Source organism: Cyprinus carpio, chromosome A6, assembly GCF_018340385.1.
Source record: "Cyprinus carpio isolate SPL01 chromosome A6, ASM1834038v1, whole genome shotgun sequence".
Lineage (NCBI taxonomy): Eukaryota > Metazoa > Chordata > Actinopteri > Cypriniformes > Cyprinidae > Cyprinus > Cyprinus carpio.
In genome coordinates, this window is record NC_056577.1 from 2,959,295 (window position 1) to 2,986,133 (window position 26,839).

At 38.2% G+C, this 26,839-nt stretch overlaps 2 protein-coding genes across 5 annotated transcripts; both read right to left on the reverse strand.

Annotated features, from left to right (window-relative positions):
- Nucleotides 1-253: 253 nt before the first annotated feature.
- On the reverse strand, nt 254-4,865 carry LOC109112674 (E3 ubiquitin-protein ligase RBBP6-like). Its single transcript, XM_042757539.1, has 10 exons — nt 2,843-4,865; nt 2,520-2,619; nt 2,379-2,415; nt 1,765-1,812; nt 1,437-1,525; nt 1,267-1,363; nt 1,026-1,165; nt 770-948; nt 601-704; nt 254-516 (listed from the first exon to the last, which is right to left on the reverse strand). Exons 1-10 carry the CDS (start codon nt 3,000-3,002, stop codon nt 343-345), a joined length of 1,128 nt encoding a protein of 375 aa, XP_042613473.1. The 5' UTR covers nt 3,003-4,865; the 3' UTR covers nt 254-342.
- Nucleotides 4,866-5,020: 155 nt separating this feature from the next.
- On the reverse strand, nt 5,021-26,348 carry LOC109112672 (lysine-specific demethylase 4A-like). 4 transcript variants are annotated; one of them, XM_042757532.1, is made up of 23 exons: nt 26,201-26,348; nt 24,479-24,638; nt 24,212-24,387; nt 21,384-21,498; nt 21,071-21,264; nt 19,886-19,935; nt 19,689-19,792; nt 19,468-19,605; nt 18,960-19,369; nt 18,455-18,633; nt 17,393-18,374; nt 16,770-17,250; nt 15,335-15,425; nt 14,306-14,487; nt 14,006-14,201; nt 13,266-13,342; nt 11,568-11,623; nt 10,150-10,258; nt 9,683-9,871; nt 8,176-8,346; nt 7,630-7,749; nt 7,463-7,555; nt 5,021-6,477 (listed from the first exon to the last, which is right to left on the reverse strand). In XM_042757532.1, exons 2-23 carry the CDS (start codon nt 24,623-24,625, stop codon nt 6,340-6,342), a joined length of 4,398 nt encoding a protein of 1,465 aa, XP_042613466.1. In that variant the 5' UTR covers nt 24,626-24,638; nt 26,201-26,348; the 3' UTR covers nt 5,021-6,339. The 4 variants fall into 4 exon arrangements, with proteins under 4 accessions (XP_042613466.1, XP_042613465.1, XP_042613467.1 ...); XM_042757531.1 differs by having other exon boundaries at nt 18,455-18,630; nt 26,272-26,336; XM_042757533.1 differs by having other exon boundaries at nt 16,770-17,179; nt 17,397-18,374; nt 26,272-26,335.
- Between the last annotated feature and the right edge of the window lie 491 nt (nt 26,349-26,839).

Genomic DNA, 26,839 nt, shown 5'->3' on the forward strand with positions numbered 1-26,839 from the left:
ACATTCACGGATCTTGCACCATGATACCATACAGTATCGTTATTCATTTAACTGACTATATTACTAGTTGGTTATAGGGTACTAATATTAGTATAACAGAACTAATGGAAGTAGTAGAATTTGTGAGTGACAGGTCAAAGCTTGGGCTATTTAAAAATACAAAAAGAAAACCCCCATTACGCAATATAAATGTATTTTTGAATACCTCTTAAAAATATGAAAATATTTATAAAAATATATATAAAAAATAAAAATACATTTTGATGCTTCGTGTTTATTTGTGGGGAGTTTGTAACTGATGCTTCACAAGGTTTCTCCAATGCAGGACTGAAAGTCTTTCTTTCAGTGACGAGGTCTCTTCTGGTCTGTATTTCTGTTTAGAGGAGATCTTGAGTGGGAATGATTCTCTCTCACATCCCGACGCCTCTTTGATGAGGATTGTTGGATGGGTGACCGGGATCGACGGCTGTGGTTTGGACGCAAAGATCTGGTTCCATTCCTAAAATGATTCACCTCCTGTGTGAGAAAGAATCATGAAATAGTTCTGAAATGAAGATGCAGAAGATGAACTACAAGAAGAAACAGGGCTTAAGGTCTTACTTGACGCAAAACAGTGTTCGCGGTCAAAGCATCAGGAGAAACATCTGACTGTCTGCAGGTTGGACAAAGGTGTCCATCAGACTCCAGCAAACATGTTCTGATACCTGACACCAAAAGATTGTCAGAAACAGCGTGTTTGTTTCTGACTGATGTTGGAACAGATACTCACATTCATCACAGGAGCTGGTGCTGCAGCAGGGAATCATCACAGCATCAGTCAGCAGATCCTTACAGATCCGACACAGCAGCGCGGCGGGGACTGGATCGGATGAGGAAGAGGAAGGGGATGAAGGCTCATGCTGGGGTGAGAAGGGCGGCTTCTCTTTCTTCACAATCGCATAGGCCTCACTGAACAGATCAAACACGACATGATTCAAACACAAGACTTTAACAAACACTAGAACCTGCAAGTACAGTAAACTCACGCATCCATAACGGGAATGACGTATTTCCCACTGCTGTCCATCATGACTCCCTTTCTGTCAGGATCATCCACCTCCACCAGGAAACTACGAGGAATCCCTGCGCATTTCTGTATGCGTTTACGAGGAGCAAAACTGTTGTCCTGTGAATTCATGAGTGACATTCAAACTCTGAGCAAACACACAGACTAATGGGGAAAGAGCTCAGGTTCCCAGCAGCTGTGATCTCTGAAAGCCCAGTTACCCAAGTGCTCGGGCAGTTTTTAATGTGATGTCCAGGAATCCCACAGCGGAAACAGATGTAGTTTGGTGGAAGCAGTCCGAGCAGCTTCATCGCATCACTGATGAATGTCAGAACCGTGAGCATCTCTCGTATTTCACAGATTCAGACACTGTCGATGTCTGAACACTCACCTGCTGGAATAATAGCACAGACTGGACTGGTACATCACAGCTTTGAGTTTGTCCTCCTCTGATGCATTTGCCTCGGCCAGATTCTCAGTCTGTTTCACAGGCATTTGCACGTTTTAATGTTCAGCACTGAGACACTCAAACCTCCCTGAAGAAGCTGCTCGTGTGTTTGTCATTGTGGGATTTCTGCTCACTTTTAAGTGTTTTAAACAACTTCACTGTACACTGTGTTTTGATATTAAGCACCTTTTGTCTTCATTATGACACTTCAAAAGCAAACACTGAAGTTCATTACAGTGAAGCAGAGTGTATTTCTCTTTGATTTCAGTACCTTCAGAAGCTGATCCAGTGAAACTGGTGAAGAATCACCAACCTGCTGCTGAAACAAACATGAACACAAGAGGAGTTTTACCTCTGTGACGAGACACAAGGCTGTTTAGGACAATAGTGAGGTCAGTCAGTCTAGAGATTTGAGTTTGAAGACTGGAAACATGATTGAGACACAGAGACATGAACGAGATGCTCGTCTACAGAAACCCAATCAGAATGAACACGCAGGGCCTTGATCGTCAGGGAATTAATGATAGTTTTATTGTATAACGATGCAGTAATTATACAGCAAATGCGGTTATTCATACAGAAAATATAAGGTAAAATTATACAATAGCGCATATAGAATGAAGATATTATTTAAAACCGTTCTGTGGAACTGGGCTTACCTTCGATTCGCAACAAGCAAACAGCTTTTTCTGACAGTTTGATCAAAAACTGTGTAACATTATAAAACATAACAAACGTGTTTATCTGTGATACACTGGAGGAGCCAGTCACCGATGCTCCACTGTTAGAGTACAAAAATAACCGAGGGAACCAAATATTTGATGAAGAACCTTTCCAAAGAGAGTTATTATACATCAAGACCAATGCAAACCCTTTTCTACATACTGTTTGTGAAGATCCACGTGATGCTTCAGGCTGACGACTGCAAAACCAAACAGCAGAGAGATCAAATGACTAAAACAGCAGTGACTTATGATTCTTCATATTACATCTAAATGAAAGTTGCGTTCACGTCACGTGACGTACATGACAAATCTTTTGTTTGTGGACTTCAGCCCAACAGCAGGGATTCGTCTGATGATGACTGACGTGTTGTTGGGAACGAGTGCTTCATCATCAGTGTATTCTGACAGCAAAAAACTCCAATAAGACCATGTTTCACTCACACTAACAGTACCATAGTATTCTTTGAGTGCCATTAAATACATCAAAATATTACTATGACTCCATCACTGTCATCACAGCAGTAGATTAATAAATGTTGCTTTTTATTGAACATAAAAGCATTAGTTTATAATGTCTGATCATGCATCAAATGTTTATTTAGTGTGATCTGGAGCTGATCTCACCTTCATTGGTCTGCGCGCTGCTGATCTGCAGGTCACAGAGCTTCAGTCTCTCGCGCTTCATGATTTGCCGTTTTAACTCTGTCACAGTGATCTGAAGGCCTTCAAACAGGACCGTGTCGTGAGTGAGTTTACTTCGAAACTTATAATGAACACAAGGCATGTCGACACGGTTCTTGTGTTCAGATTTCACTGCACATGATAAACTTGATCTAAACGATCACAGTCGCTAAAGGAAAAGCCGGTCAGTTTATTAACTCAGCGATCAGCTCGTCGCGAGATGCTGATGAGAGTGAAGAAAAATAAAAACAGACCGTTGCCATGGATACTGATGGAGCGCGTCGTCATGACGTGAGACGCATCTGAAACGCTGAAAAACTACAGCCAGAGCCATTGTGAAACGCAGCCACGCGATCACGTGGTTCATGGAGCTCTCAATAGTTCCAAAAAACTCCGCGCTGTCAGTCTGTTTTGATTAGTTTAATGGGGACAGACAGCAGTTTCACTACATTTGCAGCAATTTATAGTAATTATTAACACATAATGTACATTGACAACTACGCTGACTACCCTTTAGAATAGAATTCTCATTCTGGTGAGTGATAAAGAGACAGTATTAATATGCACTCATACTCCTGGCAGTCAAATGTGACCAAACCATGGACCAAACACCTTAAGTGTACATTTTTGTTAAGTTCTATTTAGTAATATTTTAAAGAGATTTCTGGTACTAAATAATATGTGCAATAATTATGATCCATGAATCACCATTTAAAATATATCATATGCTTATTTATATCACAATTAGTGTAGTATTTTGGGTTGAAATGGAGAAAACATTTTAAGTTCCAGTGCAAAGAGGCAAATTAGAGGCATTTGGCAGCCAGGAAAAATATTATATTCATATGTAATGCCGTAGTTTGCTCAATTTTGCCAGTCATAATTGCTTGCTTATTTTTTTAGGTTTTGCATTTGAATGTATATTTAGACTTTATCAAACACAGGATTTTTTTAAATGTTAAATTTAAAAGGGTTAATTATTCACATTAGCATACAAAATAGGTTAATATAAAAAAAGCAAACAAATACGGAGTACGCAACCAATTGCATTCAGTGAAACTCTTTATTGTATTCCTTTAATGAGCAGTTTTCATTGAAACTAATTCAACATCCTACAGGAGAGAAAGATTGCAGAAAGACTAACAACTTAAAAGTATGACAACTAGCATCTGTTTATGGTTGCTATATTAAGATGTTTCTAATGTAATCTAACTGCAATTATTGTATAACTGTCTTTTATCTAACGATAAACATTAACTATAATAATTCCACTACTGGACAGATTTCTAAAAGCTCAACTAATGCGATAAAATGTCAAAAAATGCAGTCTTTTCTTCAATTTATCAGTGAGTGTGCTAGAGAAACACTGAAATGAATGGGCTTCAGTGGTTTCTCCATGAAACGTTTTACTTCCACATTCCTCAGTTCCTATGGACTGTCTGTTTCTCAACAGCTCTGACTACAGCAGACATCCAGCAAACATCTCTTCCATTAGTAGAAAGTTCAATCTAGTTCAACAGTAGTACTTCAATTTAATTTTCACATTCTAGTCATATAAGCGAAGAAAATGCAAAGAAAGAAAAAATAAAAATTGCAAAGAAGAGAAAAAAATAAGGTAAAAAATGTATTGTCTTTTCCCGTAAACAAACGCATAGCCCTGGAAAGACCATTACCTATACTGACATTTTATCAGTCAATTAAATAAACAGTAATAATCTATAAAATCATCAATTAAACCATCTCTGAATTACTGAAAAGTTGTCCCTTGCATTTTAATCCATAAATATAGCGGGATTTTGTTTATTTTTACTGATACATTATCCTTTTAATGTACTATTATAATGTGATTTGTTTTCTTCAGAATTGCATGCAAAATATTTTTTCCCCACTTGTTCAGAAGTTTTGAATTTTGGTTTATGTATTGCATTTTATTTCTCAGTAAATATGTCAGAGCAATGTTGTGGTATGCTCAACATTGTATGTACCACAACATTGCTCTGACATATTTACAGAGAAATTACATGCAATGCATTATTAAATCAGTAAATCTAGTTACTGTTGTTTAATGCAGAAAATGTTAAATGTGAATGGAAAAAAAGACACTCCAGTATAAGTAACAAGTCAGCTCACATCTTTTACTGATGCACATTAACGATTTTTACAAAATACATGTATGGAAGTCCTAGAGCCTCTGCATTCAGAAGTGCAGTGAGAACGAGGCTCATGTTTGAAAGCAACACAAGAGGCAGAAGAAACGTGCCGAAAGCTCAAGATTTCTTAAATTAACTACATACAACTCTATCTCACAGTATATGAACATTAAACATGTATTATAAAACAAAGCAATAAAATAGGCTTCTTGATAGAAAAAATCTTTTATATTTTTCTTTTTTATAGTGAAGATTAGCCCTATCTATCTCTCGAACGACTGAAGGACTGCAACAACCTTACTTTCTGCAAATGCCATCAGCTAGACAGTCCGAACAACGGCCTCCTCAGCTTTCATGAATGCATTTCGGTCTCAAGAGCTTGGCTACTGCAAGGACAAAGATGACAGTTCATAAAAGTACAGCTGAGAAGTGCAAAAATAGCTTATTAAAACCGTAGGGGCTTCTGATAAAATGTCGACAGCAGTAAGAAGCTACATTAATAGAAACGTCTGAATGAAAGTGTACTGAACCAGAGTGCAAGGCAGGGCTCGAACAGCTGTGAAAGTGAGATCCTTGGCATTTCAGTATCTATGCGATCCTCTTTCCAAAACCAGAACACACCTATCTGTGTCGAACTTCGACAGGACTGGAACTCATATTGCAAAATTGACTTTTGTAAAGCACCAGTAATAAATAGGCTTGTAAAAAATGACTCGAAGACACACTTGAATTCATTATGTTCCAAATTATGTACAATATTCAGGATCTCGACTGCGCAATTTATGACAGTGTAGATCTTAAAAAAGGAGATCTGCATGCATAAAATGGCAATGGCACCTCCTTTCGGTAAAACACGGGTAGAAACAGCACCCTCAATTAAGTCATTAAATTAATGCAATTTGATAAAAGTAGATTTTATGAAACGGAGATTACAAATATTCTGTATCAAACGAATGTAATTTGGAGCGACTCCATGAACCTGATGTTCATGCTGATGTGTTTCTAGAGTGTTTGTGGCACAGTTTCACAGCGCTGAGGTTAAAAGGGCGTCACATCCAATGACAAAGCTGCATTTTCTGAGAAAGACACTGTGAAACACCCTGCCTCGACTCCAGACCCATGTATCAGAATAGATGGTGGACTGAGAGCTAGTAATAGTCCACCGAGGAGCGATCAAACCCATCCAGGTGTCCGACCCCTGCGAACTGAACGCTACTGACATTGGCAGGGTGTGCTGGAGACGCTGGATGAGTGCTGGTGGGTTTCGGGTGAAGGCTGGGTCATCGCTGGCTACTCCATGATGGCTCGGTAGATGACGGGTTCGATGTAGTCGCCTCTGTACCTGGAGTTGATCACTCTCTGTCTCTTGCTCTCCTGGACCTTCTTCTCTCCAAACATGCCATCGAAACGCATGTCCGATGCCTTCGACTGAATCACACACATGCAAAAATCAATCAGTGCATTAGTGCCCACCCACTCTCTCCAGAAGTATTTTTTTCCATTCATTTTTCCTACAGGGATTTTAAAAAAGTAATCATTAAAGTGCCACTTTTATGGGATTTGGACCAGCTGGCTCCACTGAATCACAACCTGTAAGTATGATTAATAATTGATGTTTTTTATATTTTCTCTCTAGCCTTCAAATTATGGAACTATGGCGATGGGCGTATCGTTTCCGAAACACGCTGTACGCGGCAGACCAATCACAACAGACTGAGCCATCTGACCATCTTAAAACTGCTTCAAACGAATCGCTTGAGAATTATTGGAAAATGAGGTGATATTAAATCCATATTTTGAGAAATTAAAGCGTTTTTTGACATTGCATGCATGTAAACTTATTGTAGGAGACTCCCAAAACAATATTAGGAACCTTAAAAATGGCATAATAGAGGCACTTTAAAGAATTTTAAGCCATAAACCAAACCAATCAGTTATTTGGTGATTTACAACATTATACACTTTGTTTTGAAGCAAAAAATGGCTATAATGAGGTAAAGAACTAAAAAGAATCAATTCATTTAAAATTGTTGATTATATCTATAGAAACAATACAATTTTATTGCAAAATATGCATATTTATACTGTATGTGTATAATGTAAAGTATTTTATTTGGTCACCATGACTTGTAGTAATAATGTGGAATGATGGCCTCAACAAAAGCATATATCATCAAGAACCACCTTGTAGCTCACAGTAGCAGTGTCTTTAAGAGTTTCCAAGTTATCTTTAAAAATAATTTCCCCAAGGAGAAAATGAATGAATTTTTACTTCCAGAAACACAGTTTATGCAGAAGTTATTGATTATTAATTGCATCTGACAAGTTTAACAACTATGGAGTACTGTTGTCACATCAATTTTTTAAAAATCTTTGTATTTTTACTTGCAATATCCCTAACATATGAGCTCACCAGACGAGATTTGACTCTCTTGGGCAGCTCTTCGTCTAGGGTGTAGACGTCATCTCTCTTAGCAGTCAGCTGTGATCCGTCCTCAAACTCCACCTGAAGAGAAGCAGTGATGTACTAAACGGTTTAACGCAGACTGAACCGCTGGAACTCTTCTCTTAGACATTTACCTGGTACATCTGAATAACATGAGCTGCCACGAATTTGGCTCCATAGACAAGACCGTCTGTCCATCTGACCTGAACCACTTCCCCCTGCGGTGGAGGACCCAGCTGAGCGCAGTCTCGGTTCTACAACAAACCACGCAAAATACAATATTTATCATACACAACATCTTAAATATACAGTATTGGAGCCAATCATAACTAGACAATCACACACTGCTGTTCAAAAGTTTTGGATCAGTAAGCTTTTGTGAAAGAAATTAATACTTTTATCCATCAAGGGTGCTTTAAATTGATCAAAAGTGCCAGTAAAGACATTTATAATGTAACAAAAGATTTCGGTTTCAAATAAATGCTGTTCTTTTGAACTTTCTATTCATGAAAGAATCCTGAAAAATAGGAAATAATAATTTGTCAGTTTCTACAGAAATATGAAGCCTCGTAACTTTCCCAAAATTCCCAGATGCTTCCAGGTTTTCCATGCCGTTGATAATTAGATAGTTTACTTAAAACTGTAGTTAAATGCACCTTTCCTATGATAAACTGTCTTACCACAATGTCCTCTGGGAAAAGGTTATCACTGAAGGAGCCATCATCAAAGTTGACCTCATAAAATGTCGCTTTTGTCAGCTGTATGACCTCACACTGGTAGTAGCGTCCATTTTTGTGCTTGCAGATGACCTTCTGACCCACGCCGAGCTCTCTCATGGCTGCTTTATTACGCTACAGCAGAGAAAGAGAGAGCACTGATCACAGCAGCAACACATATCATGGTAGATGCTATTTAAAATAGGGCTGCACAACAATTGTCAAACAGTTAGTCACAATTGTTTTGCTCAAGAAATATAATCACGATTATTATTCACGATCATCATTACATTTACTATATTACACTTAATGCAAATAGACAATGTGGTAAATGTATTTTTTTTATATAAGAAAATGCTATTCATACTCTGTTCTATATAAACACTTAAAGATACATGAAAAGGAAACAGGAAAGGGAAACAGGAAGAGATATTGGGCCAACTTGTACAGCCACCTGCAGCAGCCACATCTCATTTTAATGCAGTGCACATATTACAGTGCACAACCTTAGTGTTTCAGAGTCTTGGTCTCAAAACTGGTCTTAAGACTATTTCTTGAAGGTCTTGGTCTTGTCTCGGTCTCGACTGCATTTGTACTCGGTCTTGTCTCGGTCTCAGACTTCCTGATTTAAATGCAATCAATAACTTATTTCTAATTGTATTTCTTTTGATACTGCTGTGCTCGGTCAGAATTTAATGGGGAATTGTGTCAAAAAATTCACCTCAATTAATAATCTTAAAAAATTTCGAGATACGATTGCAAAAAAGTATAACATCTTGTTTTTATGTTATAACATACAATTAAGCAATATCACAAAAGCAAGAGAGCGGTTTTCATGAATATGAGCATGACTGCAAAACGTGATATTGATTTTATACAAACGTTGAACAAGAAGCATTAAGTGAATTATATTTTAGACACAATTTTATTTGTAACTAAAATAGTTCCAAAGAAAGTCCAGCAATCAACTGTTGTGTTCCCGAGCAACACACAGCGGCGATTCAATACTGAGTGAATCAGCTGCTTTGAACGAATCGGCTGAATAAATGATTCTGTGAATCACGCATTAAGTGATTTGCCACCAACTGGCAGTTTTAGTTTTACATTCATATTCTATTTATTTTTCCATCATATTTCTATATTCAAAATTCTGTTTTTAAAACGTTAAACTCTCCACAATATTTATGCAATTGTAATTGTACCAATTCAGATGCAGCTTCTGTGCCACCTCTGCAGCGCAAAGATGAATTCTGTTGTCTGTGATTTCATTTGATTGGTAATCAAATGGTAGTGTCTTTATTTTATTCTAATTGTATTAATTGATTAAATTTTAGATATTTTTCAAGCAATAAATGTGGATCTTTTAGAAGAATTTCAGAAGCGCGTGTTTGGTCTTGTCTTGGTCTTAACCTCTAAAAGGACCTCTTTGTTTAGGTGGTTTTGACTACAACACTATTTCAGAGTGCAATACCTCTGATTGTACCGGCCCTTTGTGGCGGCAACAGGTGACATAGACGATGAAGGGCCAATCGTCCGGGTGCATTATAACGCCGGCGGCCTGTGCGCAGGTCGGGTGATATGAGGTGGGGCAGCGACCGTGAGAGCACTGCACACAACAGCCCAGCGTTTTCTTCATCCGCCGTTTGCAGTAGTAGCATTTCTGCAAGCACATACAAGACAGATCAGTTCACAGGAAGGAAATGGCCCTGAGTGTAGATATAAATAACACCATGTCTTCTTTCAGTAAAAGTCAACATCCTGAAGTTACAATTTGCTGCAAAACGTGTCGTTCACTCGCACCAATGATGCACAATATAATTTAAGACACATCCAGCTGTTGATTAATAGAAGTTTGGTGAGGAGCCACATCTCAGAGAACTGAAATGTTTGCACAGTTTGCACGGTGCATGTTTTCTAGAGAAGGGAACAGAAACTCACCAGCTTGAATCTCTGTAAGGGGATGCCGCTGAGATCCACGGGCGATCGTTCAGCGATGTTCACAAAGCGAGCCTCCTGCACTGCCACCGCACACAGGACATGAACCCATCTGCACAAGGAGACACATGTTAGGAACCTGGGGTGATGATTTGTGGAATGTACACAACATTAACTGATCCTGGAAAAAATGGCAGGATCAATCTCACAAAACCTCTCAAGATAATGTCCAAGTCATATTTCACAGCAGAATCAAAACACATTTTGCATTTAGGTAAATTATATTTTTAGGATCACTTACATTTTTCTTTTACAATGGAACATTATTTTCATGACGATAAAATACATTTCCTTCCTGAATTACTGTAACTTGTTGTCGTACCTTTGAGTCTTTTTGTAATTCTCATAGAGGCTTTTGCACCGGAGGAACATTTCATAGCTCCTATAATTATTGACGGAAATATCCGCTTTTTGACGCGTTCGCACTGCAGGAGCCGAGAATGATTTTAGTTATAGAAATGCCTTTGAGGGGGACTAAATTAGCTCTTACAGGGCAAGGTCTAACCCAACACAACAGGAACTACCAGTGACGTAAGTGTAAGGTGACTGACCGAATGCACTCTGTATGAAACACATCCACCTGCCATTTACACATATTTACTCCACAAACATGGAAAACAGCGAAAGATGGACCAACGGCAAAGTCCAGGCACTTCTTCATCCTCCACTTGCTGACGCTGCTAAATGCAACACTTTTTTTCGCTGCAAATGCAACCAAGAATATGCCCCTAGGGGAAAATTTAGCTCTCGAGGGACCACACTGGTGGCTGGTTCCTCTAACGGAGTTCCTTTAACTACCCAGTGTGAAAGACCCTAATTATTCCCTGTGATGGCTCTCATTACTAAAATATAGGCTGTTTGTACTACAGTAATAAAAATTACTGTAAAAAAAATTACAACCCCATTTCATTGCTTGTTCCACTTTGCATACATACAATGATAATAAAGATTCAATTCAATTCAAAATGTATTATAATGATTAATACATTATATCATTATAAACATAAGCTAAACAGTCATGAATAATTATGTCAAAATGGAAGGAAAAAAAAGAATGACATTCTTAAATATAGGCACCATTTTCTTTAAGCAAAATGAAATTTCCTATTTCTTTATTTTGATTGTGAGATGAATACTACCCAGAAATTCTTGAGAGATTTTGTGAAACTCATCTGGCAAGACACTGAATGATGATCTCAAACCAGAATTGTGTAATAAGTGAGGTTCTTGTTTGTCTGAAGCACACAAAATCCACAAAAGCACACTTCTAACAATTCAAGATCTGGGTAAGTTCTAGTTCAGGGGTCAGTGTGTTTCATGGTGTGTCAGTCCTGCCTTCTAGTTGACTTTCATTTACTTACTTGCCATTATTGGCTCTGTGCAATGCTCCACCTCTCAACGAACATAGACAGCAACCCTGTCAAGAATCACAGATTCAAACATCATCAGTTTACACTGCATCCTAATACGTCATTTAATAGTACGGTGCCCCTAAGGTGACATGGTCGGTTCACTTAGTTTTGTCGTGGCCATGATGTAACTCATGGGAACGTAATATGTCGTGGCCACTAGATATTAATTTGTGGGAACGTCATATTAACTCGTGGGAACATGATATTATGTCGTGGCCACGAGTTTAATCTGTAAACAAACCTGTGTGACCATAGCAACCTGGGATTATCAGAGATTTATTAGTTAATATTTTATTTTGTGTTAAGAAATTATAATATTATTTATTATAGAAAATATTTCATTATCAAATTATTATATTAACCATAGGCCTTGGCTACCGGGCTGTATTAGATGCGATCATCAGCATTTAAAAGTTTATCATGAATAAATGTTACATAAAGTGCATAATATAAAATATAAAAAAAAATTGTATCCATCCTACAGTCTTGTAAGTCCATTAACTGTCTTTTTCTCATATTATTATTAATATTATTATCCTATTATTATTGGTTATATTTTTAGATTCATTTTTTTCCCCTTCATTTCGATCTCATTCTGAATACTTTTGTAAATAAAAGCCTACTGTAAATGCTCGACATGCCAATAAAGCTTTGATAATACTGACTGGAATTTTTGCTGGAATGCAGTTTAAATTTAACATATATTTCATTTTATTTTGGCTAATTAATAGACCATAATTATAAATACTACAGTGTTACCTTGAGGAATTAAAGTGCCCCTATTATGCCATTTTTAAGGTTGCTAATATTGTTTTATGAGTCTCCTCTTGATTTGCATGTCGAGCATTTACAGTAGGCTATTATTTACAAAAGTATTCAGAACGTTAAGTAAAGAGATCAAAATGAAGGGAAAAGATGAATATAAAAATATAACCAATAATAACAGAATAATAATAATAATAATAATAATAATAATAATATACAAATATTAAGGAAAAAAAGATTATCAGTTAATGGACTTACAAGACTGTAGGATGGATAAAAATGTTTTTATATTTTATATTATGCACTTTATGTAACATTTATTCATGATAAACTTTTAAATGCTGATGATCGCATGTAATACAGCCCGGTAGCCAAGGCCTAAGGTTAATATAATAATTTAATAATGAAATTTTTCTATAATAAATAATTTCTTAATTCAAAATAATATATTAATGAATAAATATCTGATAATCCCAGGTTGCTTAATTCAAAATAATATATTAATGAATAAATATTTGCCACGAGAAAAACATGTTGTTCCCTCATCATAACATCTCCAGGCCACGACATAAGGACGTTGTTACCTCGACAAAATGATCACGACATAATATCACGTTCCCACGAGTTAATATGACGTGGCCACGACAAAACTAAGTGAATCTAAGTTTAATGCAGGAACACAGTAGCCCGAAAATTATTTGGACACTTAAGCCAGACTTAAAACAGAAACAAGAAACATTCATTCATTTTAAAGAAAAATACACTGATCAAGCAAAATATTTCAAAAATAGATGATTAGGTGCACAGAATGTCTGGGTGAACAATTTTTGTAAGTGTCCAAATATTATTTGGGCCACTATACGTGAAGCGGCTTAGGTGTACCTCGGTGAGAGCGTTGGCTTTACAGCGGGTGCATTTCCAGTCTTTGGAGACTCTTACTGCAGCCACACCGTAACAACCTAGAACAAACAGCACAAATTAAACAGACCCATGATTATTCAAACACACATTTTTCTGGCACTGTATGTTGGAAACTATGATGACATTCCTTATTTGTCCTCAGCATCATCAAGGGTGCATCTTGGGATGCTTTTCAAACAGTAGTGAAGTTCACATTCATGCTAGACACTTGTTCCCTAATTGCATATTTTCTTATTTAGCAAAACCCTCATTTAAAGCATTATAATAGAAAGATATTACACTCTAGTCAATGTTATAACCAGACAAACCACATAACCGTTTGAGGTCAGTAAGATTTTAAATCACCAAGGCTGCATTTATTTGATAAAAAATACAATAAAAACAGTAAAATTGTAAAATATTATTAAAATTTAAAATAACTGTTTTCTATCTGAATATATTTTAAAATGCAATTTATTTCTGTGATGCAAAGCTGAATTTTCAGCATCACTCAGCATCACATGATAAATCTTTTGTAACATCATAAATGTCTTTACGGTCACTTTTTTGCATACTTGCTAAATAAAAGTATTATTTTCTTTTTTTTTTTTAAACGTGTTATATCTAAAATGTGTCTCTTTTTTTTATGGGGCAACAAAAAGATACTCGATGAGGGAACAAACCAGTATTGTGATAGTCAGGGTTGTCAGCTCAGTACTCACTAGTGTGCACACGGACACTGCACAGGGAGCAGCTGATGAGCAGACTGGTGCCGTCCTCCTCCAGGTGAGGTGTGGACGGCTGGACGTCTGCACTGTCCTCGGTGGTGGTGCTGAAACATCTCTCTGGAATCAGAGGCTTGGTCCTCATCTGACCGCCGGGGAGCACCACAGTCGGCTCGCTCTCGCCCCCTTCAGACTGAATGCAAACACATAAACAGGAAAGCACAGGAAGTGTCAGACATGATATACTCCAGTGACAGGAAACAGATAAACACAGATCTTTGAAACAGACCGGCTTACCCGCTGATGTGCCTGGAAGAGCACACACACAGCGCAGTACGGAGGCCGCAGACCCATCTCTCTGTTGTACTCTCGCTCTCTTTCTGGATTATACGGTCTGTTCTGCCACAGCTGGGCCAAAGGTCGTGCCCAGGCCTCCCCGTCCAGCCCGTCCTCCTCTGACGCAGCCTGATCCTGCAGCTCTGCACATGCACATACAATCCAACACATCATTCTTCATTCTGAAGATGCTTTTGCAATGCAATTTACGGTATATTTAGTTATAATACTTTGTTTTCCAGTTTAATGTGCAGTGGCGACTGTAAGTAAAGCATTCATACGGTAACTTCCTGAAGAGCCCAACACTGTGACTGTATGGAAGATTTCAACATGGGTTTTTTTGAGTAACCCATCATAGCAATAATCTCTAAACTAACTGTACTGAGTTTAGGGCAGGACAGTCATTTCGCCCTACCCCAACCCTACACCTAAACCTACTCCTAACAGGAAACTTCCTGAATTTTTATAAGTTTGTTTCCTCATAGGGACCAAAAAATGTCCCCACAAGGTCAAGGATTTTGGATACTGCCATCTTTGTAGGGGCATTTTGTCCCCATAACATAGGGTTTACCTGAATCATACATGACACAGAGACACACACACACACATATTTTGCACCAATTATATACCAGGAGTTTGTGAAGTACTGAGATTTTAGTAAACATACGTAGGCAGTACATTAATCCTGAAAAGTGGTCCATTATACTAATGACAGCTCACACATCAGTGTTAACATAGCATTATTTATATACTATTAATGTATATATTACTATTTTAAATTAGTTTTTTTTCTTATAATTTCATTAATTTTCGTTTTAATTTTGACATTTTTTTGTGTTTTTGTCATTTTTATTCATTTTTTAAAAATATTTATATTTAGCTTTATTTTTATTTCTGCTAAAAGTTTTTGATCTAATATTTTAAATTTGTTTGTTTTTTTTCAATTACGGAAAATGATTTTTAATCAACAATGCTGCCACACAAACTGACCCTCGTCACTGATGCTGTCCTTCATCAGAGGATGGTGCCTGGGGAGTCTGGGAAGTCTGTGCTGAGCTTCCACCGGATGTTCAGCTTCTTTCTGCAGGACAACACAAACTCACACTCATTACACACACACAGACACACACTCAAAATACAACAGGGTTTCCCAAACAAGAGCTCACATAGTAATCTATGATGGAACTGCAGTGGTTTTGTGACGATGTGACAGAAATACCCAATTAAATCTGAAAAAAAATCTATCTATCTACTCACAATTTCAGAGCTAAATGCATGAAAATGCATTTACTGTTGCTGTTATTGTTGAATATTTAAATGTTATTATCTTTTCATCACTTTCCTATCCATGCAAACTAGCTTATTATATCATTACAGTATATTGCCTGGAGTGATTAGCATCACGCTACTACTACTCCTGGAAAGCAGGTGGCACACAAACTATTAAGAGAGATGTTCATGCACGTCATTAATTGGTGGCAGGAGTTATTCATCAGATGATGAAGAGCGCTGTAAGCGGGCATCTATCCAGACACGTGATGCAGTTGAGTGCAATTTCATCATTTTCAATAGCTGGGACTGTGGCAGTGGAGTGATGCTGTATAGTACCAGCATAGTTTGCTAGCATGAGGGAGTCTACTGTATTCTTCACAATCTACAGCACAGGCATTCAAGAAGGAGAAATACGTCTAGAGGTAATTTTGTGGACGTGTTTACACTGCTAACTGATTTGATCTACAAACTGCTGCAAAAAATTTGTCCGAAAACCTTCTGGTTCCATCGTCAATAGGTTTTTTGAATGGGTTTTTGGTTAAATGCCTGAAATAAAGTCTGTGATGATCACAAGTCTAAGAGCTGGTGCAAAATTTTTGTATAGATAAAATTATGTGATTATTATATGAGTGAGATTTTTTTTTAAATCCTTTAATTGTATTAGTAATTTTTGTTTGTTTTTTTTGGATTAATGGGACCACAGAGTCTGTCAGGTTGATTGAAAGTGGTTTTGTTAACGAGTAAAGTATATTATAATTTGTAGTTTTTAGTGGCTTTTAAGTGCTAATCAGTGTTTATTTTTTTTTTTTTTTTTTTTTTGACTTAAAGAGCTTAGTAATGGTGACTTTGAAGTTGAGCGATTGTGGTGTAGCTCGTTTATATCTTAACTTTAGATTTTTACATCTGGAGATTGTATTTAGGTGAAATTCATAAAAGTTGTGTTTATGTGTGAAGATTATCATGATGAACAAAACATGTAAGAATCAAACTTTTCTTGGTCACTGCTTACTTTCCAAAAACCAGTGGAAACACCCTATTAGCATTTTGTCAAGGGAACCAGGGTGATGCAAACTTAGGCTGGTCTACAAAATAATGCCACCCCTGTGGTACACTCTTCCTTTAGTGATTAGTGAGTCAGACGGCACACACGCACCTTGCTGTCCTCTTGAGACTCGCTATCAGAGTCGCTGTCTCGTTCTCTCTCATGCTGAATGCGTGGCTCGAAATTGCTGTAATCTCCTTTAGCGTAGCTGTGGACGTGCAGGACCTCCGCGGGGCTCAGTGTTCTCTGGAAGATGTGCTGGACTGCAGGAGGACACACCTGACTGCCGCCCGCTGACGCAGAGCTACACCGTGACTCGCCGAGATTAAGGTTGATGATGCTGCTGCTGGGTTCAGTGATGACATCATACGTGTGGGCGGAGCTAATGCTAGGTTCGTGTTCAGCGCTGACGGTAATGTCGGTGGGTTCTGGTTGGAGATCACAGCTGTGGGCGGAGCTAATGCTGGATTCGTGATCAGCGCTGATGGTGTTGTCGCTGGGTTCTGGTTGGACATCACAGCTGTGGGCGGAGCTAATGCTAGGTTCGTGTTCAGCGCTGACGGTAATGTCGGGGGATTCTGTTTGGACATCACTGGTTGGGCGGACTAGGTTCACAGCTGTGGGCGGAGATAATGCTAGTAATTCGTGTTCAGCGCTGACGGTAATGTCGGTGGATTCTGGTTGGACATCACATGACGGTTGTTCAGCGCTGACGGTAATGCTGGATTCGTGATCAGCTGTGGGCGGAGCTAATGATAGGTTCGTGTTCAGCGCTGACGGTAATGTCGGTGGATTCTGGTTGGACATCACAGCTGTGGGCGGAGCTAATGCTGGATTCGTGATCAGCGCTGATGGTGTCATTGCTGGGTTCTGGTTGGACATCACAGCTGTGGGCGGAGCTAATGCTGGGTTCATTCTCAGCACTGACATTGATGTCATTGGGTTCTAGGTGGACATGAAAACTGTGGGCGGAGGTAATGCTGGGTTCATGTTCAGGGCTGACCCTGATGTCACCGGGTTCTGTGATGACATCATAGCTGTGGGCGGAGTTAACATTGGGTTCGTGTTTAGGGCTGAGGGTGATGTTGCTGAGTTTTGGTTGGGCATCACAGGTGTGGGCGGAGTCAATGCCGGGTTCATTTTTATGGGTGAATGTGATGTCGCTGGGTTCTGGTTGGCCATCATAGATGTGGGAGGAGTTATTGCCTGGCTCACTTGGACTAGGGATGATGGTATTTATAGTGCTGTCACTGTTTTCTGCGGAGACATCACAGGTGTGGGCAGAGTTAATGCCATGTAGAGAGGAGATACTGCTGGTTACGGATATGAGAGGTGTGATGTCAGCATCAGGAATGTCACTGGAACACGAATGGGACGTGACTTCACTCTGCTGGGCATCAGTGAGGTCTCCGTTTTGATTGATGTCAACTGATGTCTTGCTTTGGACATCACAGCTTTGAGTGACGTGCTCGGACTGAGAGGTGACATCACTGCTCGGAGCCTCATCATCAGCGATGCTGTTTGTGGATTGTGAGGATGAGGTGACGTCGCTGGGTTCAGAGGGAGTGACGACGTCTCTTTTCTGCATTGTGATGTCACTGCTGGAGGTGGGGTCTGATGGCGAGAGCTCCACCTCCATGCAGGGAGGGGCTTGATTCTCTTGCTGTTGTGGCGGGGTCATTTCTGTCCCCATCGTCTTCTCAGCTTGCACATCACCTGCAGAAATACACATCGGTTGTTTTAGCATTTTTATTACCGCATCACCTGTGTATCATTTGCTGTACATGAGGCTCTACCTGGTTCAGTGGAGATGGATTGTTCATTCTTGTCATCTGTCTCAGTCTGGATGAGTTTGGCTTTCTTCTTCTCAACTTCCTCCTCTTCTTCTACCTTCACTTGATTGTCGTCATCTTTTGCTCCCTCGTCAGGGCTGGGTCTGAGCCGCTTCTGCCCCACATTCTGCTTTGGACTACTACTGTATGAAGAGAAGGGAAATCAGAAGACTAAAAACAAAAACATTTTTTTTTTTTTGCATGAACTATCAACACTGTGCTGAGATTTAAAAAAAAAAATAATTCTATTGTGTTGTAACCATTATATAAAAACAATGAGGCACTTGAGGTCATATTGTACTGTATGTCACTTTGCTGTATGCCATACATAACAACCCCCTCAGCTGTCACTATCCACACAATACATGAATGGTGCTGTACAAATACATTCACATAGCCACTAAAAAACAACCCCTCAGCATCTGAGATGGAGGTCGTGAAAACAGCCATGTATTTTCTTTTCACACACCTGTTGATCGGCTCTGAAGTGCCGCTCGGTTCTTCATCACTAACAGGCTTCTTCTCCTCGACCTCCAGACCTCCTTTCTCTGCTTCTGCTTTCATCTTCGCACCATCGGTTTCCCTTTTCAACATTTCAGTTTTGTCCTCCTCTCCACCGTCTGTGTTTGCTTTCTGCTCCTCTCCAGCCTCTGCTTCTCCTCTCTTCTGCTGTGTTTCTGCTTTGCTGCTATCGCTGAGCTCTCCTGTCTCTTTCTCTGTCTTTCCATCTGTCAGGAACTCTGCTGCCTCTGGTGTGAGCTTTGAGTGGTCGATGGGCGCACTGTCCTTTCCTGCTTTCCAAAGTTTATAGCGTTCTGGCTGGAACTTGCGGACGAAGACATCCATGGATATCTTCACCATGTCCTTCCGGCAGGAACACTGAGAAAGAGACGCACATCAACAAACAGAAACACACCTGCGATACCACACTTGAACATACTTGTCCTAACATAAACGATGTATGTGAAATAACGTACTAATGTTGCCAGCTTTCCATAATTGATCCAGCGCTGGGTGGCGAAGTTGGTGGATTCTGCACAGTTGAAGCCATGGTTAAACCCTGCGTGATATCCATACGGGAAGGTCACAATGAACTGGCCTGCTTCCTGTGTGACCTGATGAATTAAGCAGAAAGAAGTCAAATCAAGAGACAGAATCAGCAGGGACATGATACGATGATAAAGCTCAAGTAACTGACCTTCTCAAAGGGTATTCCATACTTCCTCAGAATTGACGGCGAAATTAAAGTCATTTTGTGGCGCAGGAAGGCTTCACAACTTTGGGCACTTCCAGGAAAAAATCCTGCATGAATGAAAATTAAAAGAGTACTGAGTTAATTAATGAGCAGCTGAAGAGGAACAGGAACTAATGATTTGTTTTCAGAGACCACTGTACCTTTAGCAAGACGCTCTAATCGCTTCCCATGTTCTGGAGGCACAATGTACCTGCAGAAGAGCCGTTTTCAATTCAAGACCAAGTAATAATGCTTTTAAAACCTCTTTAGGACAGTAGGAATATTATTAGGCTCAGTAAGCTTTTTCAAGATGAAAAAAAAAAAGTCTCATTTGCTCACCAAGGCTGCATTTATTTGATCAAAAATGCAATAAAAACTGTATTATTGTGATATATTCAAATAACTGCTTTCTATTTTCAAATGTAATCTATTCCTGTGATCAAAGCTGAGTTTTCAGAATCATTACTCAGTGTCACATGATCCTTCAGAAATCACTCTAATATGTGACCCTGGACCACAAAACCGTCTTAAGTGTCAATTTTTCAAAATTGAGATTTATACATCATCTGGAAGCTGAATAAATAAGGTTTGTAAGGATAGGACAATATTTGGCCGAGATGCAACTATTTGAAAATCTGGAATCTGAGGGTGCAAAAAAATCTAAATACTGAGAAAATCACCTTTGAAGTCGTCCAAATGAATTCTTAACAATGCATATTACTAATCAAAAATTAAGTTTTAATATATTTATGGTAGGAAATTTACAAAATATCTTCATGGAACATGATCTTTACTTAATATCCTAATGATTTTTGGCATAAAATAAAAATCGATCATTTTGACCCATACAATGTTTTTTTGGCTATTGCTACAAATATACCCCAGAGACTTAAGACTGCTTTTGTGGTTCAGGGCCACATATGCTGATGTGCTGCTTAAGAAACATTTCTGATTCTTATCAATGCTGGGAATCAGCTTCATATTTCTGTGGAAGAGTGATACATTGTTATTCAGGATTCTTTGATGAACAGAAAGTTAAAAAGATCAGCATTTATTGGAAATAGAAATATTTTATAACATTATAAACATATTTACTGTCAATGTACTGATCAATGTAATGCATCCTTTATGAACATAGTAATTAAAAAAACAGAAAACAAAACACAATCTTAAAAACTTCTGAAAGGTAGTGAATATGAAAAAATGAGCTTGCTATTTAAATTAATCTGCCAAAAGGTCTCAGCTGAGAACAACAAAATATACTATAAATAAACTATAATAATAGCAAAAATGCTGACCAAAAACATGATTTATTACATTCCTACACATGCAAGTTGTGACATTACCAGGACTTGGGCTCTCCAAAGTGAAGGTAGTTGATGCTGTAGAGATCCATGTCCTCTGTGTGCCAGGCGAACGTGCTCTTCCACATCCCGAAATAAAGATATGGAGTGTTGACTCCTTTGATTGTGATTCCACTCTCTCTCTCCACCATGTCCAAAATAGTGTTCAGACGGCCAATATTCCACTCCGTCACATCCTGTACACAGTCAGAAACATATTTGTATTCATTGTATAACACAATAGTATTATCAAACACTTGAAACTGAAACATAATAGAGAAAAATATTTCATTAATAAAAAGGGCAGATTACTCACTGGATCATAGAGGGTTCCGCTGACATCTGCCCCATATAGAGGTGGATTAAATGTTAAATTCTTCCAAAATTTCCTCTCTAGTTCATCAAAATCAGCATATCTGGGATTACAGAACCTGCAGTCGAGTTAAAGAAAAATGTTATTATGGTGACAGTCAACCAGATATGAAAATGAATTTACAATGAGTAATAATGTTAAAGGATTTACTTTAAAGAATCAAGATTTGAAAAGTAGGCTAGGATATTACTGGATAATATTATGTTTCTCTGTTCAATCAGTTTGGGGTCAGTACTAGAGATCGACCGATATGGGTTTTTGTATAGCCGATGCCGATGCCGATGTTTAGAGGTCAGGGTCAGCCGATGGCCGATATGTGCTGCCGATTTTTAGGGCCGATATCTTGAAGTTTTTCCCTCATTTGCATGCTAAAATGTCACACTAATAATAAGTGGATGCACAACATTTCTAAACTTATCATAATTTATTGAGCACTGACTTGAACCATCTCTCGAATCTTAATTTTGTGCACTGCACGGTATTACAAATTAAAAAAAAAATTATCTCAAGTTAACCAAACAAATCAATAAACTGACCAAGTATTAAATATATAAAACAGGTAATATATATAAAGTCAATCATTTACATAAAAGTTTTAGAGCATTTATCAAGCAGAATTTTTCAAGTTTGTTGGAACATAAATGTAAACTTAAATATACATTTAAATAAAAAGCAATACAAATTTTATAAATAAAAAATCAATTAAACTGAAAAATATAAAAAAATAAATATATATAAAAAATAAATAATAGTAGTGCTGCAAACACACTAGCAACCAGCAACATTTGTGTTTGATATAAATGACACAGAACATCTAAAGTGCGTTCTAACTTCAAACTTACATCGCAGTCTGTTCATTATTAAGATTAAGTACAGTCAACCAAACATATAAAAGGTTACACTGGTCAGTTTAAATAGACCGTAGTATACCGGACCACTCTGCTGTTATGCCAAGGACGTTTTTGCTCATGTGAAGAGGATGATTTTTTTCAGTCTAGTTTACATTAAAAAAAAATAAAAAATATTATAGTTTAACATTCAGATACATTGCGAATATGGAAACATTTTGGATATGTGCAGAACGAGACGTGAGCAACAACCTCCAAATACATCTAGTTAAACCCGCGCGCGCTCGTCCTCGTCTGCACGCACGCATGCACTGTCACGATCTAATGCACTGTAAATGCAGGATTTTTTAAAACAAATAAATTCTAAATCGAACATTTTGCAGAACAGGATCAAATAAAGTACTGGTCATTAATACTCGCATAAAATGTTTAATGTGAAAAAAGCGGTTCACGGACTGCGCAGCACAGCCACAAGCGCCACAGTTACGTTTGGGATAATTTTATTTTTAATACTATAGTGTCATTTGAAAACATTGCAATTGCGTTTTAAAATACAACAACGAGCACCACGAAACCATTTAAAGAGGCGCATTCAGCGGTCTCCTTGACGGGAAACAGTCAACAAAGTAAAATGATCTCAAACGTACAGCGCGCTCCCTTCATTTTATCAAATGATCATAATCATATTTATTTTACAGTCCTGCTACTAGCATTTTATTCAGACTAAACCCCTTTTAATTTGGGTGAGAAAGCTTTTTTTCCGAGTGGCTTTTGCACATAATAATACCGCTGCAGACGCATTTTGCAGCAGTAAGGTTATTAATTGATCGTTAATTTAAATGACGATCGATCATGGAAATGATCAAATATTGACATCCCTAAATGCAAATGAGTTGGATGGAAACCTGGCTATTGTCTGCATCAAACCATGCTTCCGAACAAATGTCATTCACCGTTCTGGACTGCTCCAGGACAGCTGTCTCTCCGAGCACGGTGCTGTCTGTGAGCGGGGCGGAGTAACGGAGCCCTCAATCACGATGCAGTGTTTGTGAGAACTGCCACCTACTCCACCTCATTTACAGAGTGAAATTCTCTGACTACCTTTATCTCCCAGGACTGTTGTTGAATCTTCCAAAAGTTTTGACTTGGGGTCCTTCACATACGGCAGCAGCACTTTCCACTGCACCAATAACACGGGGCTGCCCGCCGACGTGCCTGAATTTAAATCGGCGCTACTAAACACGGATATCGGCCGATGCCGATATATTAAAAAATGACAAATATCGGCCCGATATATCGGTCGACCTCTAGTCAGTACTTTTTTGAACTAGTACTTTAAAAAAAAATTATTACTTTCAAGGATGCGTTAAAATTATCAAATTATAATGTCACAAAAGTTTTCCAGTATAATGCTGTTCTTATGAACTTTCTATTAATTAAAGAATCCTGAAAAAATATGAAGCAGCACAACTGTTTTCAACATTGATAATAATCAGAACTGTTTCTTGAGCAGCAAATCAACATATTAGAATGATTTCTGAAGATTATGTGACACTGAAGACTGGAGTAATGATGCTGAAAATCTACCTTTGATCACAGGAATAAATTATATTTTACAATATATTACAATAGAAAGCATTTATTTTAAATTATAATAATATTATACAATTTTACTGTTTTTTTCTGTATTCTTTGATCAAACAAATGCAGACCCCAAACTTCTGAACAGCAATGTAGTTACATCAGCAAAAAAGAAAAAGTCACGTCATCGGTGGAGGATGTTATTATTATTATTTTAAAATAATTTGCATTGATTAATCCTGCATAATAACACCAGGAACATTTATTAAGAAGCTAATTATGGCTAATTATTTGTGCATCAGGATTGAACGGTCTCTAAATATCTCAGCGTTTGCTGCTCACTTGTCTGTGTTGGCAGTTTTGCGGAACTCGCGGACGGTCATCGGCTTCTTCTGGATGTTGTACTGAGTGAAGAGACCTGATTGGCCAGTGACCACCTGTTGAATCGGTGCAGGAATCACCAGATCATCGATGTCATCGTATGTGCGCCGGGGCTTCCAGTCCTTTGGTGGCACCACCTGACAAACAAGCACATCAGTAAGCCATGCAACCATTAAAAAAACAGTCTCTCACAGCATTTTGAGCTGAAAGAAAATCCTGTACACTAACCTTAGCCATGCCGGCTCTGTGAGCCCCCTGCGACTCCATATACGCAATGTATCTGTTGAAGTCTTTGAACTCCTCTTTTGTGGGATGAAAGGTCATGATCCTGGTGGCAGGACTCTGCGAGCTTTGAGAGACCGAGTCCGAAGCCATTCTGCCACTTCGACTGTAAGAGAAACAGGAAGATGAAGATTTCAGCAACAAACACACACAAAACAAAACACGCAACATACTCGTGCTTTTTTGAAAAAACAACCACACCACAGCAACACAAACCAACACCAGGGCTGCCAGGTTTTCGCAACAAAACCCGCCCAATTGCTACTAAAAACTAGCCCAAAACTAGCCCAATCGCGTTTAGAGGGGGATCCCCCATTACAAATCACATTCCATGTTTTTGGTGGGGTTCCCCTTGTAAAATTAGCATTTTAGGGGCTAAATATCATGTTATTGGGGTCGCTTAAACCCGCGGACAGTGTTAAAGTAGCCCAATTCCGTGGGAAACTTCGTTGGGGATTTGGCAACCCTGACCAACACCACCAATTACATTTGTATTGCAACAGGTGTCTTCTAACTCCTGACTAATAAACTCCACACGCAGACCACCATCACTATAACAACTACCACTACTAGGCAAGACAAGTCACTTATAACACATTTTATACACATATATAATTATGCTAATTGTAAGTGATTCAAAATAATTGCATAAGAAAAAGAATTTAAATAAAAGTTTAAATAATTAAAAAATAAATATTTAAGAAAATAATACAGTATTTAATGAATTAAACATACATATAAACAACATAATAATTCATAAAATAATTATAGATTTTTAATTATAAATATTTTAAGGATTATATTTAAAAAGAATTAGAAACAATAATAATAGAAGTCATCAAAGGACGGAAAAAGTATAAATATTAGGCATACAACTTGTTGGAGCAACTAAATACAAACAATTCAGGAAAAACAAAACAATGAAAGGATTGATTAGAGCACATTAATATTGAATAAGTAGAAAACAATCGAATAAAGTAACTTGTAACAGTTAACGACATGCTCATTGATGTTACTGACAGAAATAAACTTAATGAACTGTTTTAATCAAATCAACATTACACAGAAATGCACTATTATATCCAAGCCCACAGTAAATAATAAAAACATTAACTCACAGTAGTTTAATATCTGTTGTTGTTATTATGAATGCTGAAGCGCCTGTACAAGCGCACTAGCATGCTAGCTGACGTTAGCCTGACAAACACATCATATCTAATAATTTCGAGTGTTTCATGAGAAAGCATCATATCTATGAATGTGTCATGATTTCATTATGAGGTTTTGCTCAGGAACACTTAAAGTTTTGACCCCGGAATCTCTCAAACTCACTGCAAAAACAACAACAACAACACCACACACACACTTACGGCTAAAGCCGCTCAAATGAACACAAACTTAACGTTACTCCTGTCACACACAAAACACACACACACCGCTTCAGCTCAACACACACACCTCATATCCACCCCACAGTCTAATTAACGGCTTTTTGTAGTGTATAACTGCGTTATTACATAAATTATTGATCCGCTCCAAACTTTGACGAGCATGGCGGCTAACTACTGTAAACACCGACATCCACACACTAAAACACACACGAAATCACTCGACACGCATAAAACCCCGATCATGTGTGTCAGCAGAGCACGATAGGAGTCAACTCACGGGTGTCGCGGGCTCAGCTGAGGGGTGTTGAGGGCGCAACTCAGAATAACGGCGCAGAAAAAGACGATTACCGATCAGACATGTCCTCCATTAGAGTGCGGCGCGACTGCGCATGCGCACACACTGTTTACAAAGATGGAAGAAGGCGTTCCCCTAATCAGCTCAGTCCACATGAACCTTCTGGGGCCATGTAGAATAGATAATATGGAACATCTCACTATATGATCCTTATGGGACCACAGAACATGGATTTTAGATATATAATCATATCTCCAATAGAGCTCATACAATCTACACACACTCCACATGTCATATCAAACATATAAAGCCATAGTAAATAGACATTTTATAGATCATTATATATATATAAACAATGATACAGATGCAGAATCATACAGATGATAAAGCCTATGGATATTTGTATACATCAATCTATATATATTGAATATGGATCATGGGGCCATATAGATATAGAACAAATAAAATAATGTACAACACATCTTTCTCATAGAAAATCTTATAGATATTGATTATAGATAATGTAGATCATTTGTAAATATTACTATGCATCCTAATGGGCCCCTTTCCATGCATCTCATATTAAAAATACTCAAATTGCATAGATAACATGATGTACCT

Excerpts from the sequence above, each read along its gene's own strand:
- LOC109112674 (XM_042757539.1), bottom strand. The coding sequence starts at position 3,002 with ATGCCTTGTGTTCATTATAAGTTTCGAAGTAAACTCACTCACGACACG. Across the intron at positions 2,416-2,519 it reads ACAAACAAAAGATTTGTCAT|TCGTCAGCCTGAAGCATCAC; the intron begins GTACGTCACGTG and ends TTGGTTTTGCAG. Across the intron at positions 517-600 it reads CGAACACTGTTTTGCGTCAA|GAGGTGAATCATTTTAGGAA; the intron begins GTAAGACCTTAA and ends TTTCTCACACAG.
- LOC109112672 (XM_042757530.1), bottom strand. The coding sequence starts at position 26,291 with ATGGAGGACATGTCTGATCG. Across the intron at positions 10,259-11,567 it reads CACAGAGCCAATAATGGCAA|ATGGGTTCATGTCCTGTGTG; the intron begins GTAAGTAAATGA and ends CTCCTTGTGCAG. Across the intron at positions 7,750-8,175 it reads TTTTCCCAGAGGACATTGTG|AACCGAGACTGCGCTCAGCT; the intron begins GTAAGACAGTTT and ends GGTTTGTTGTAG.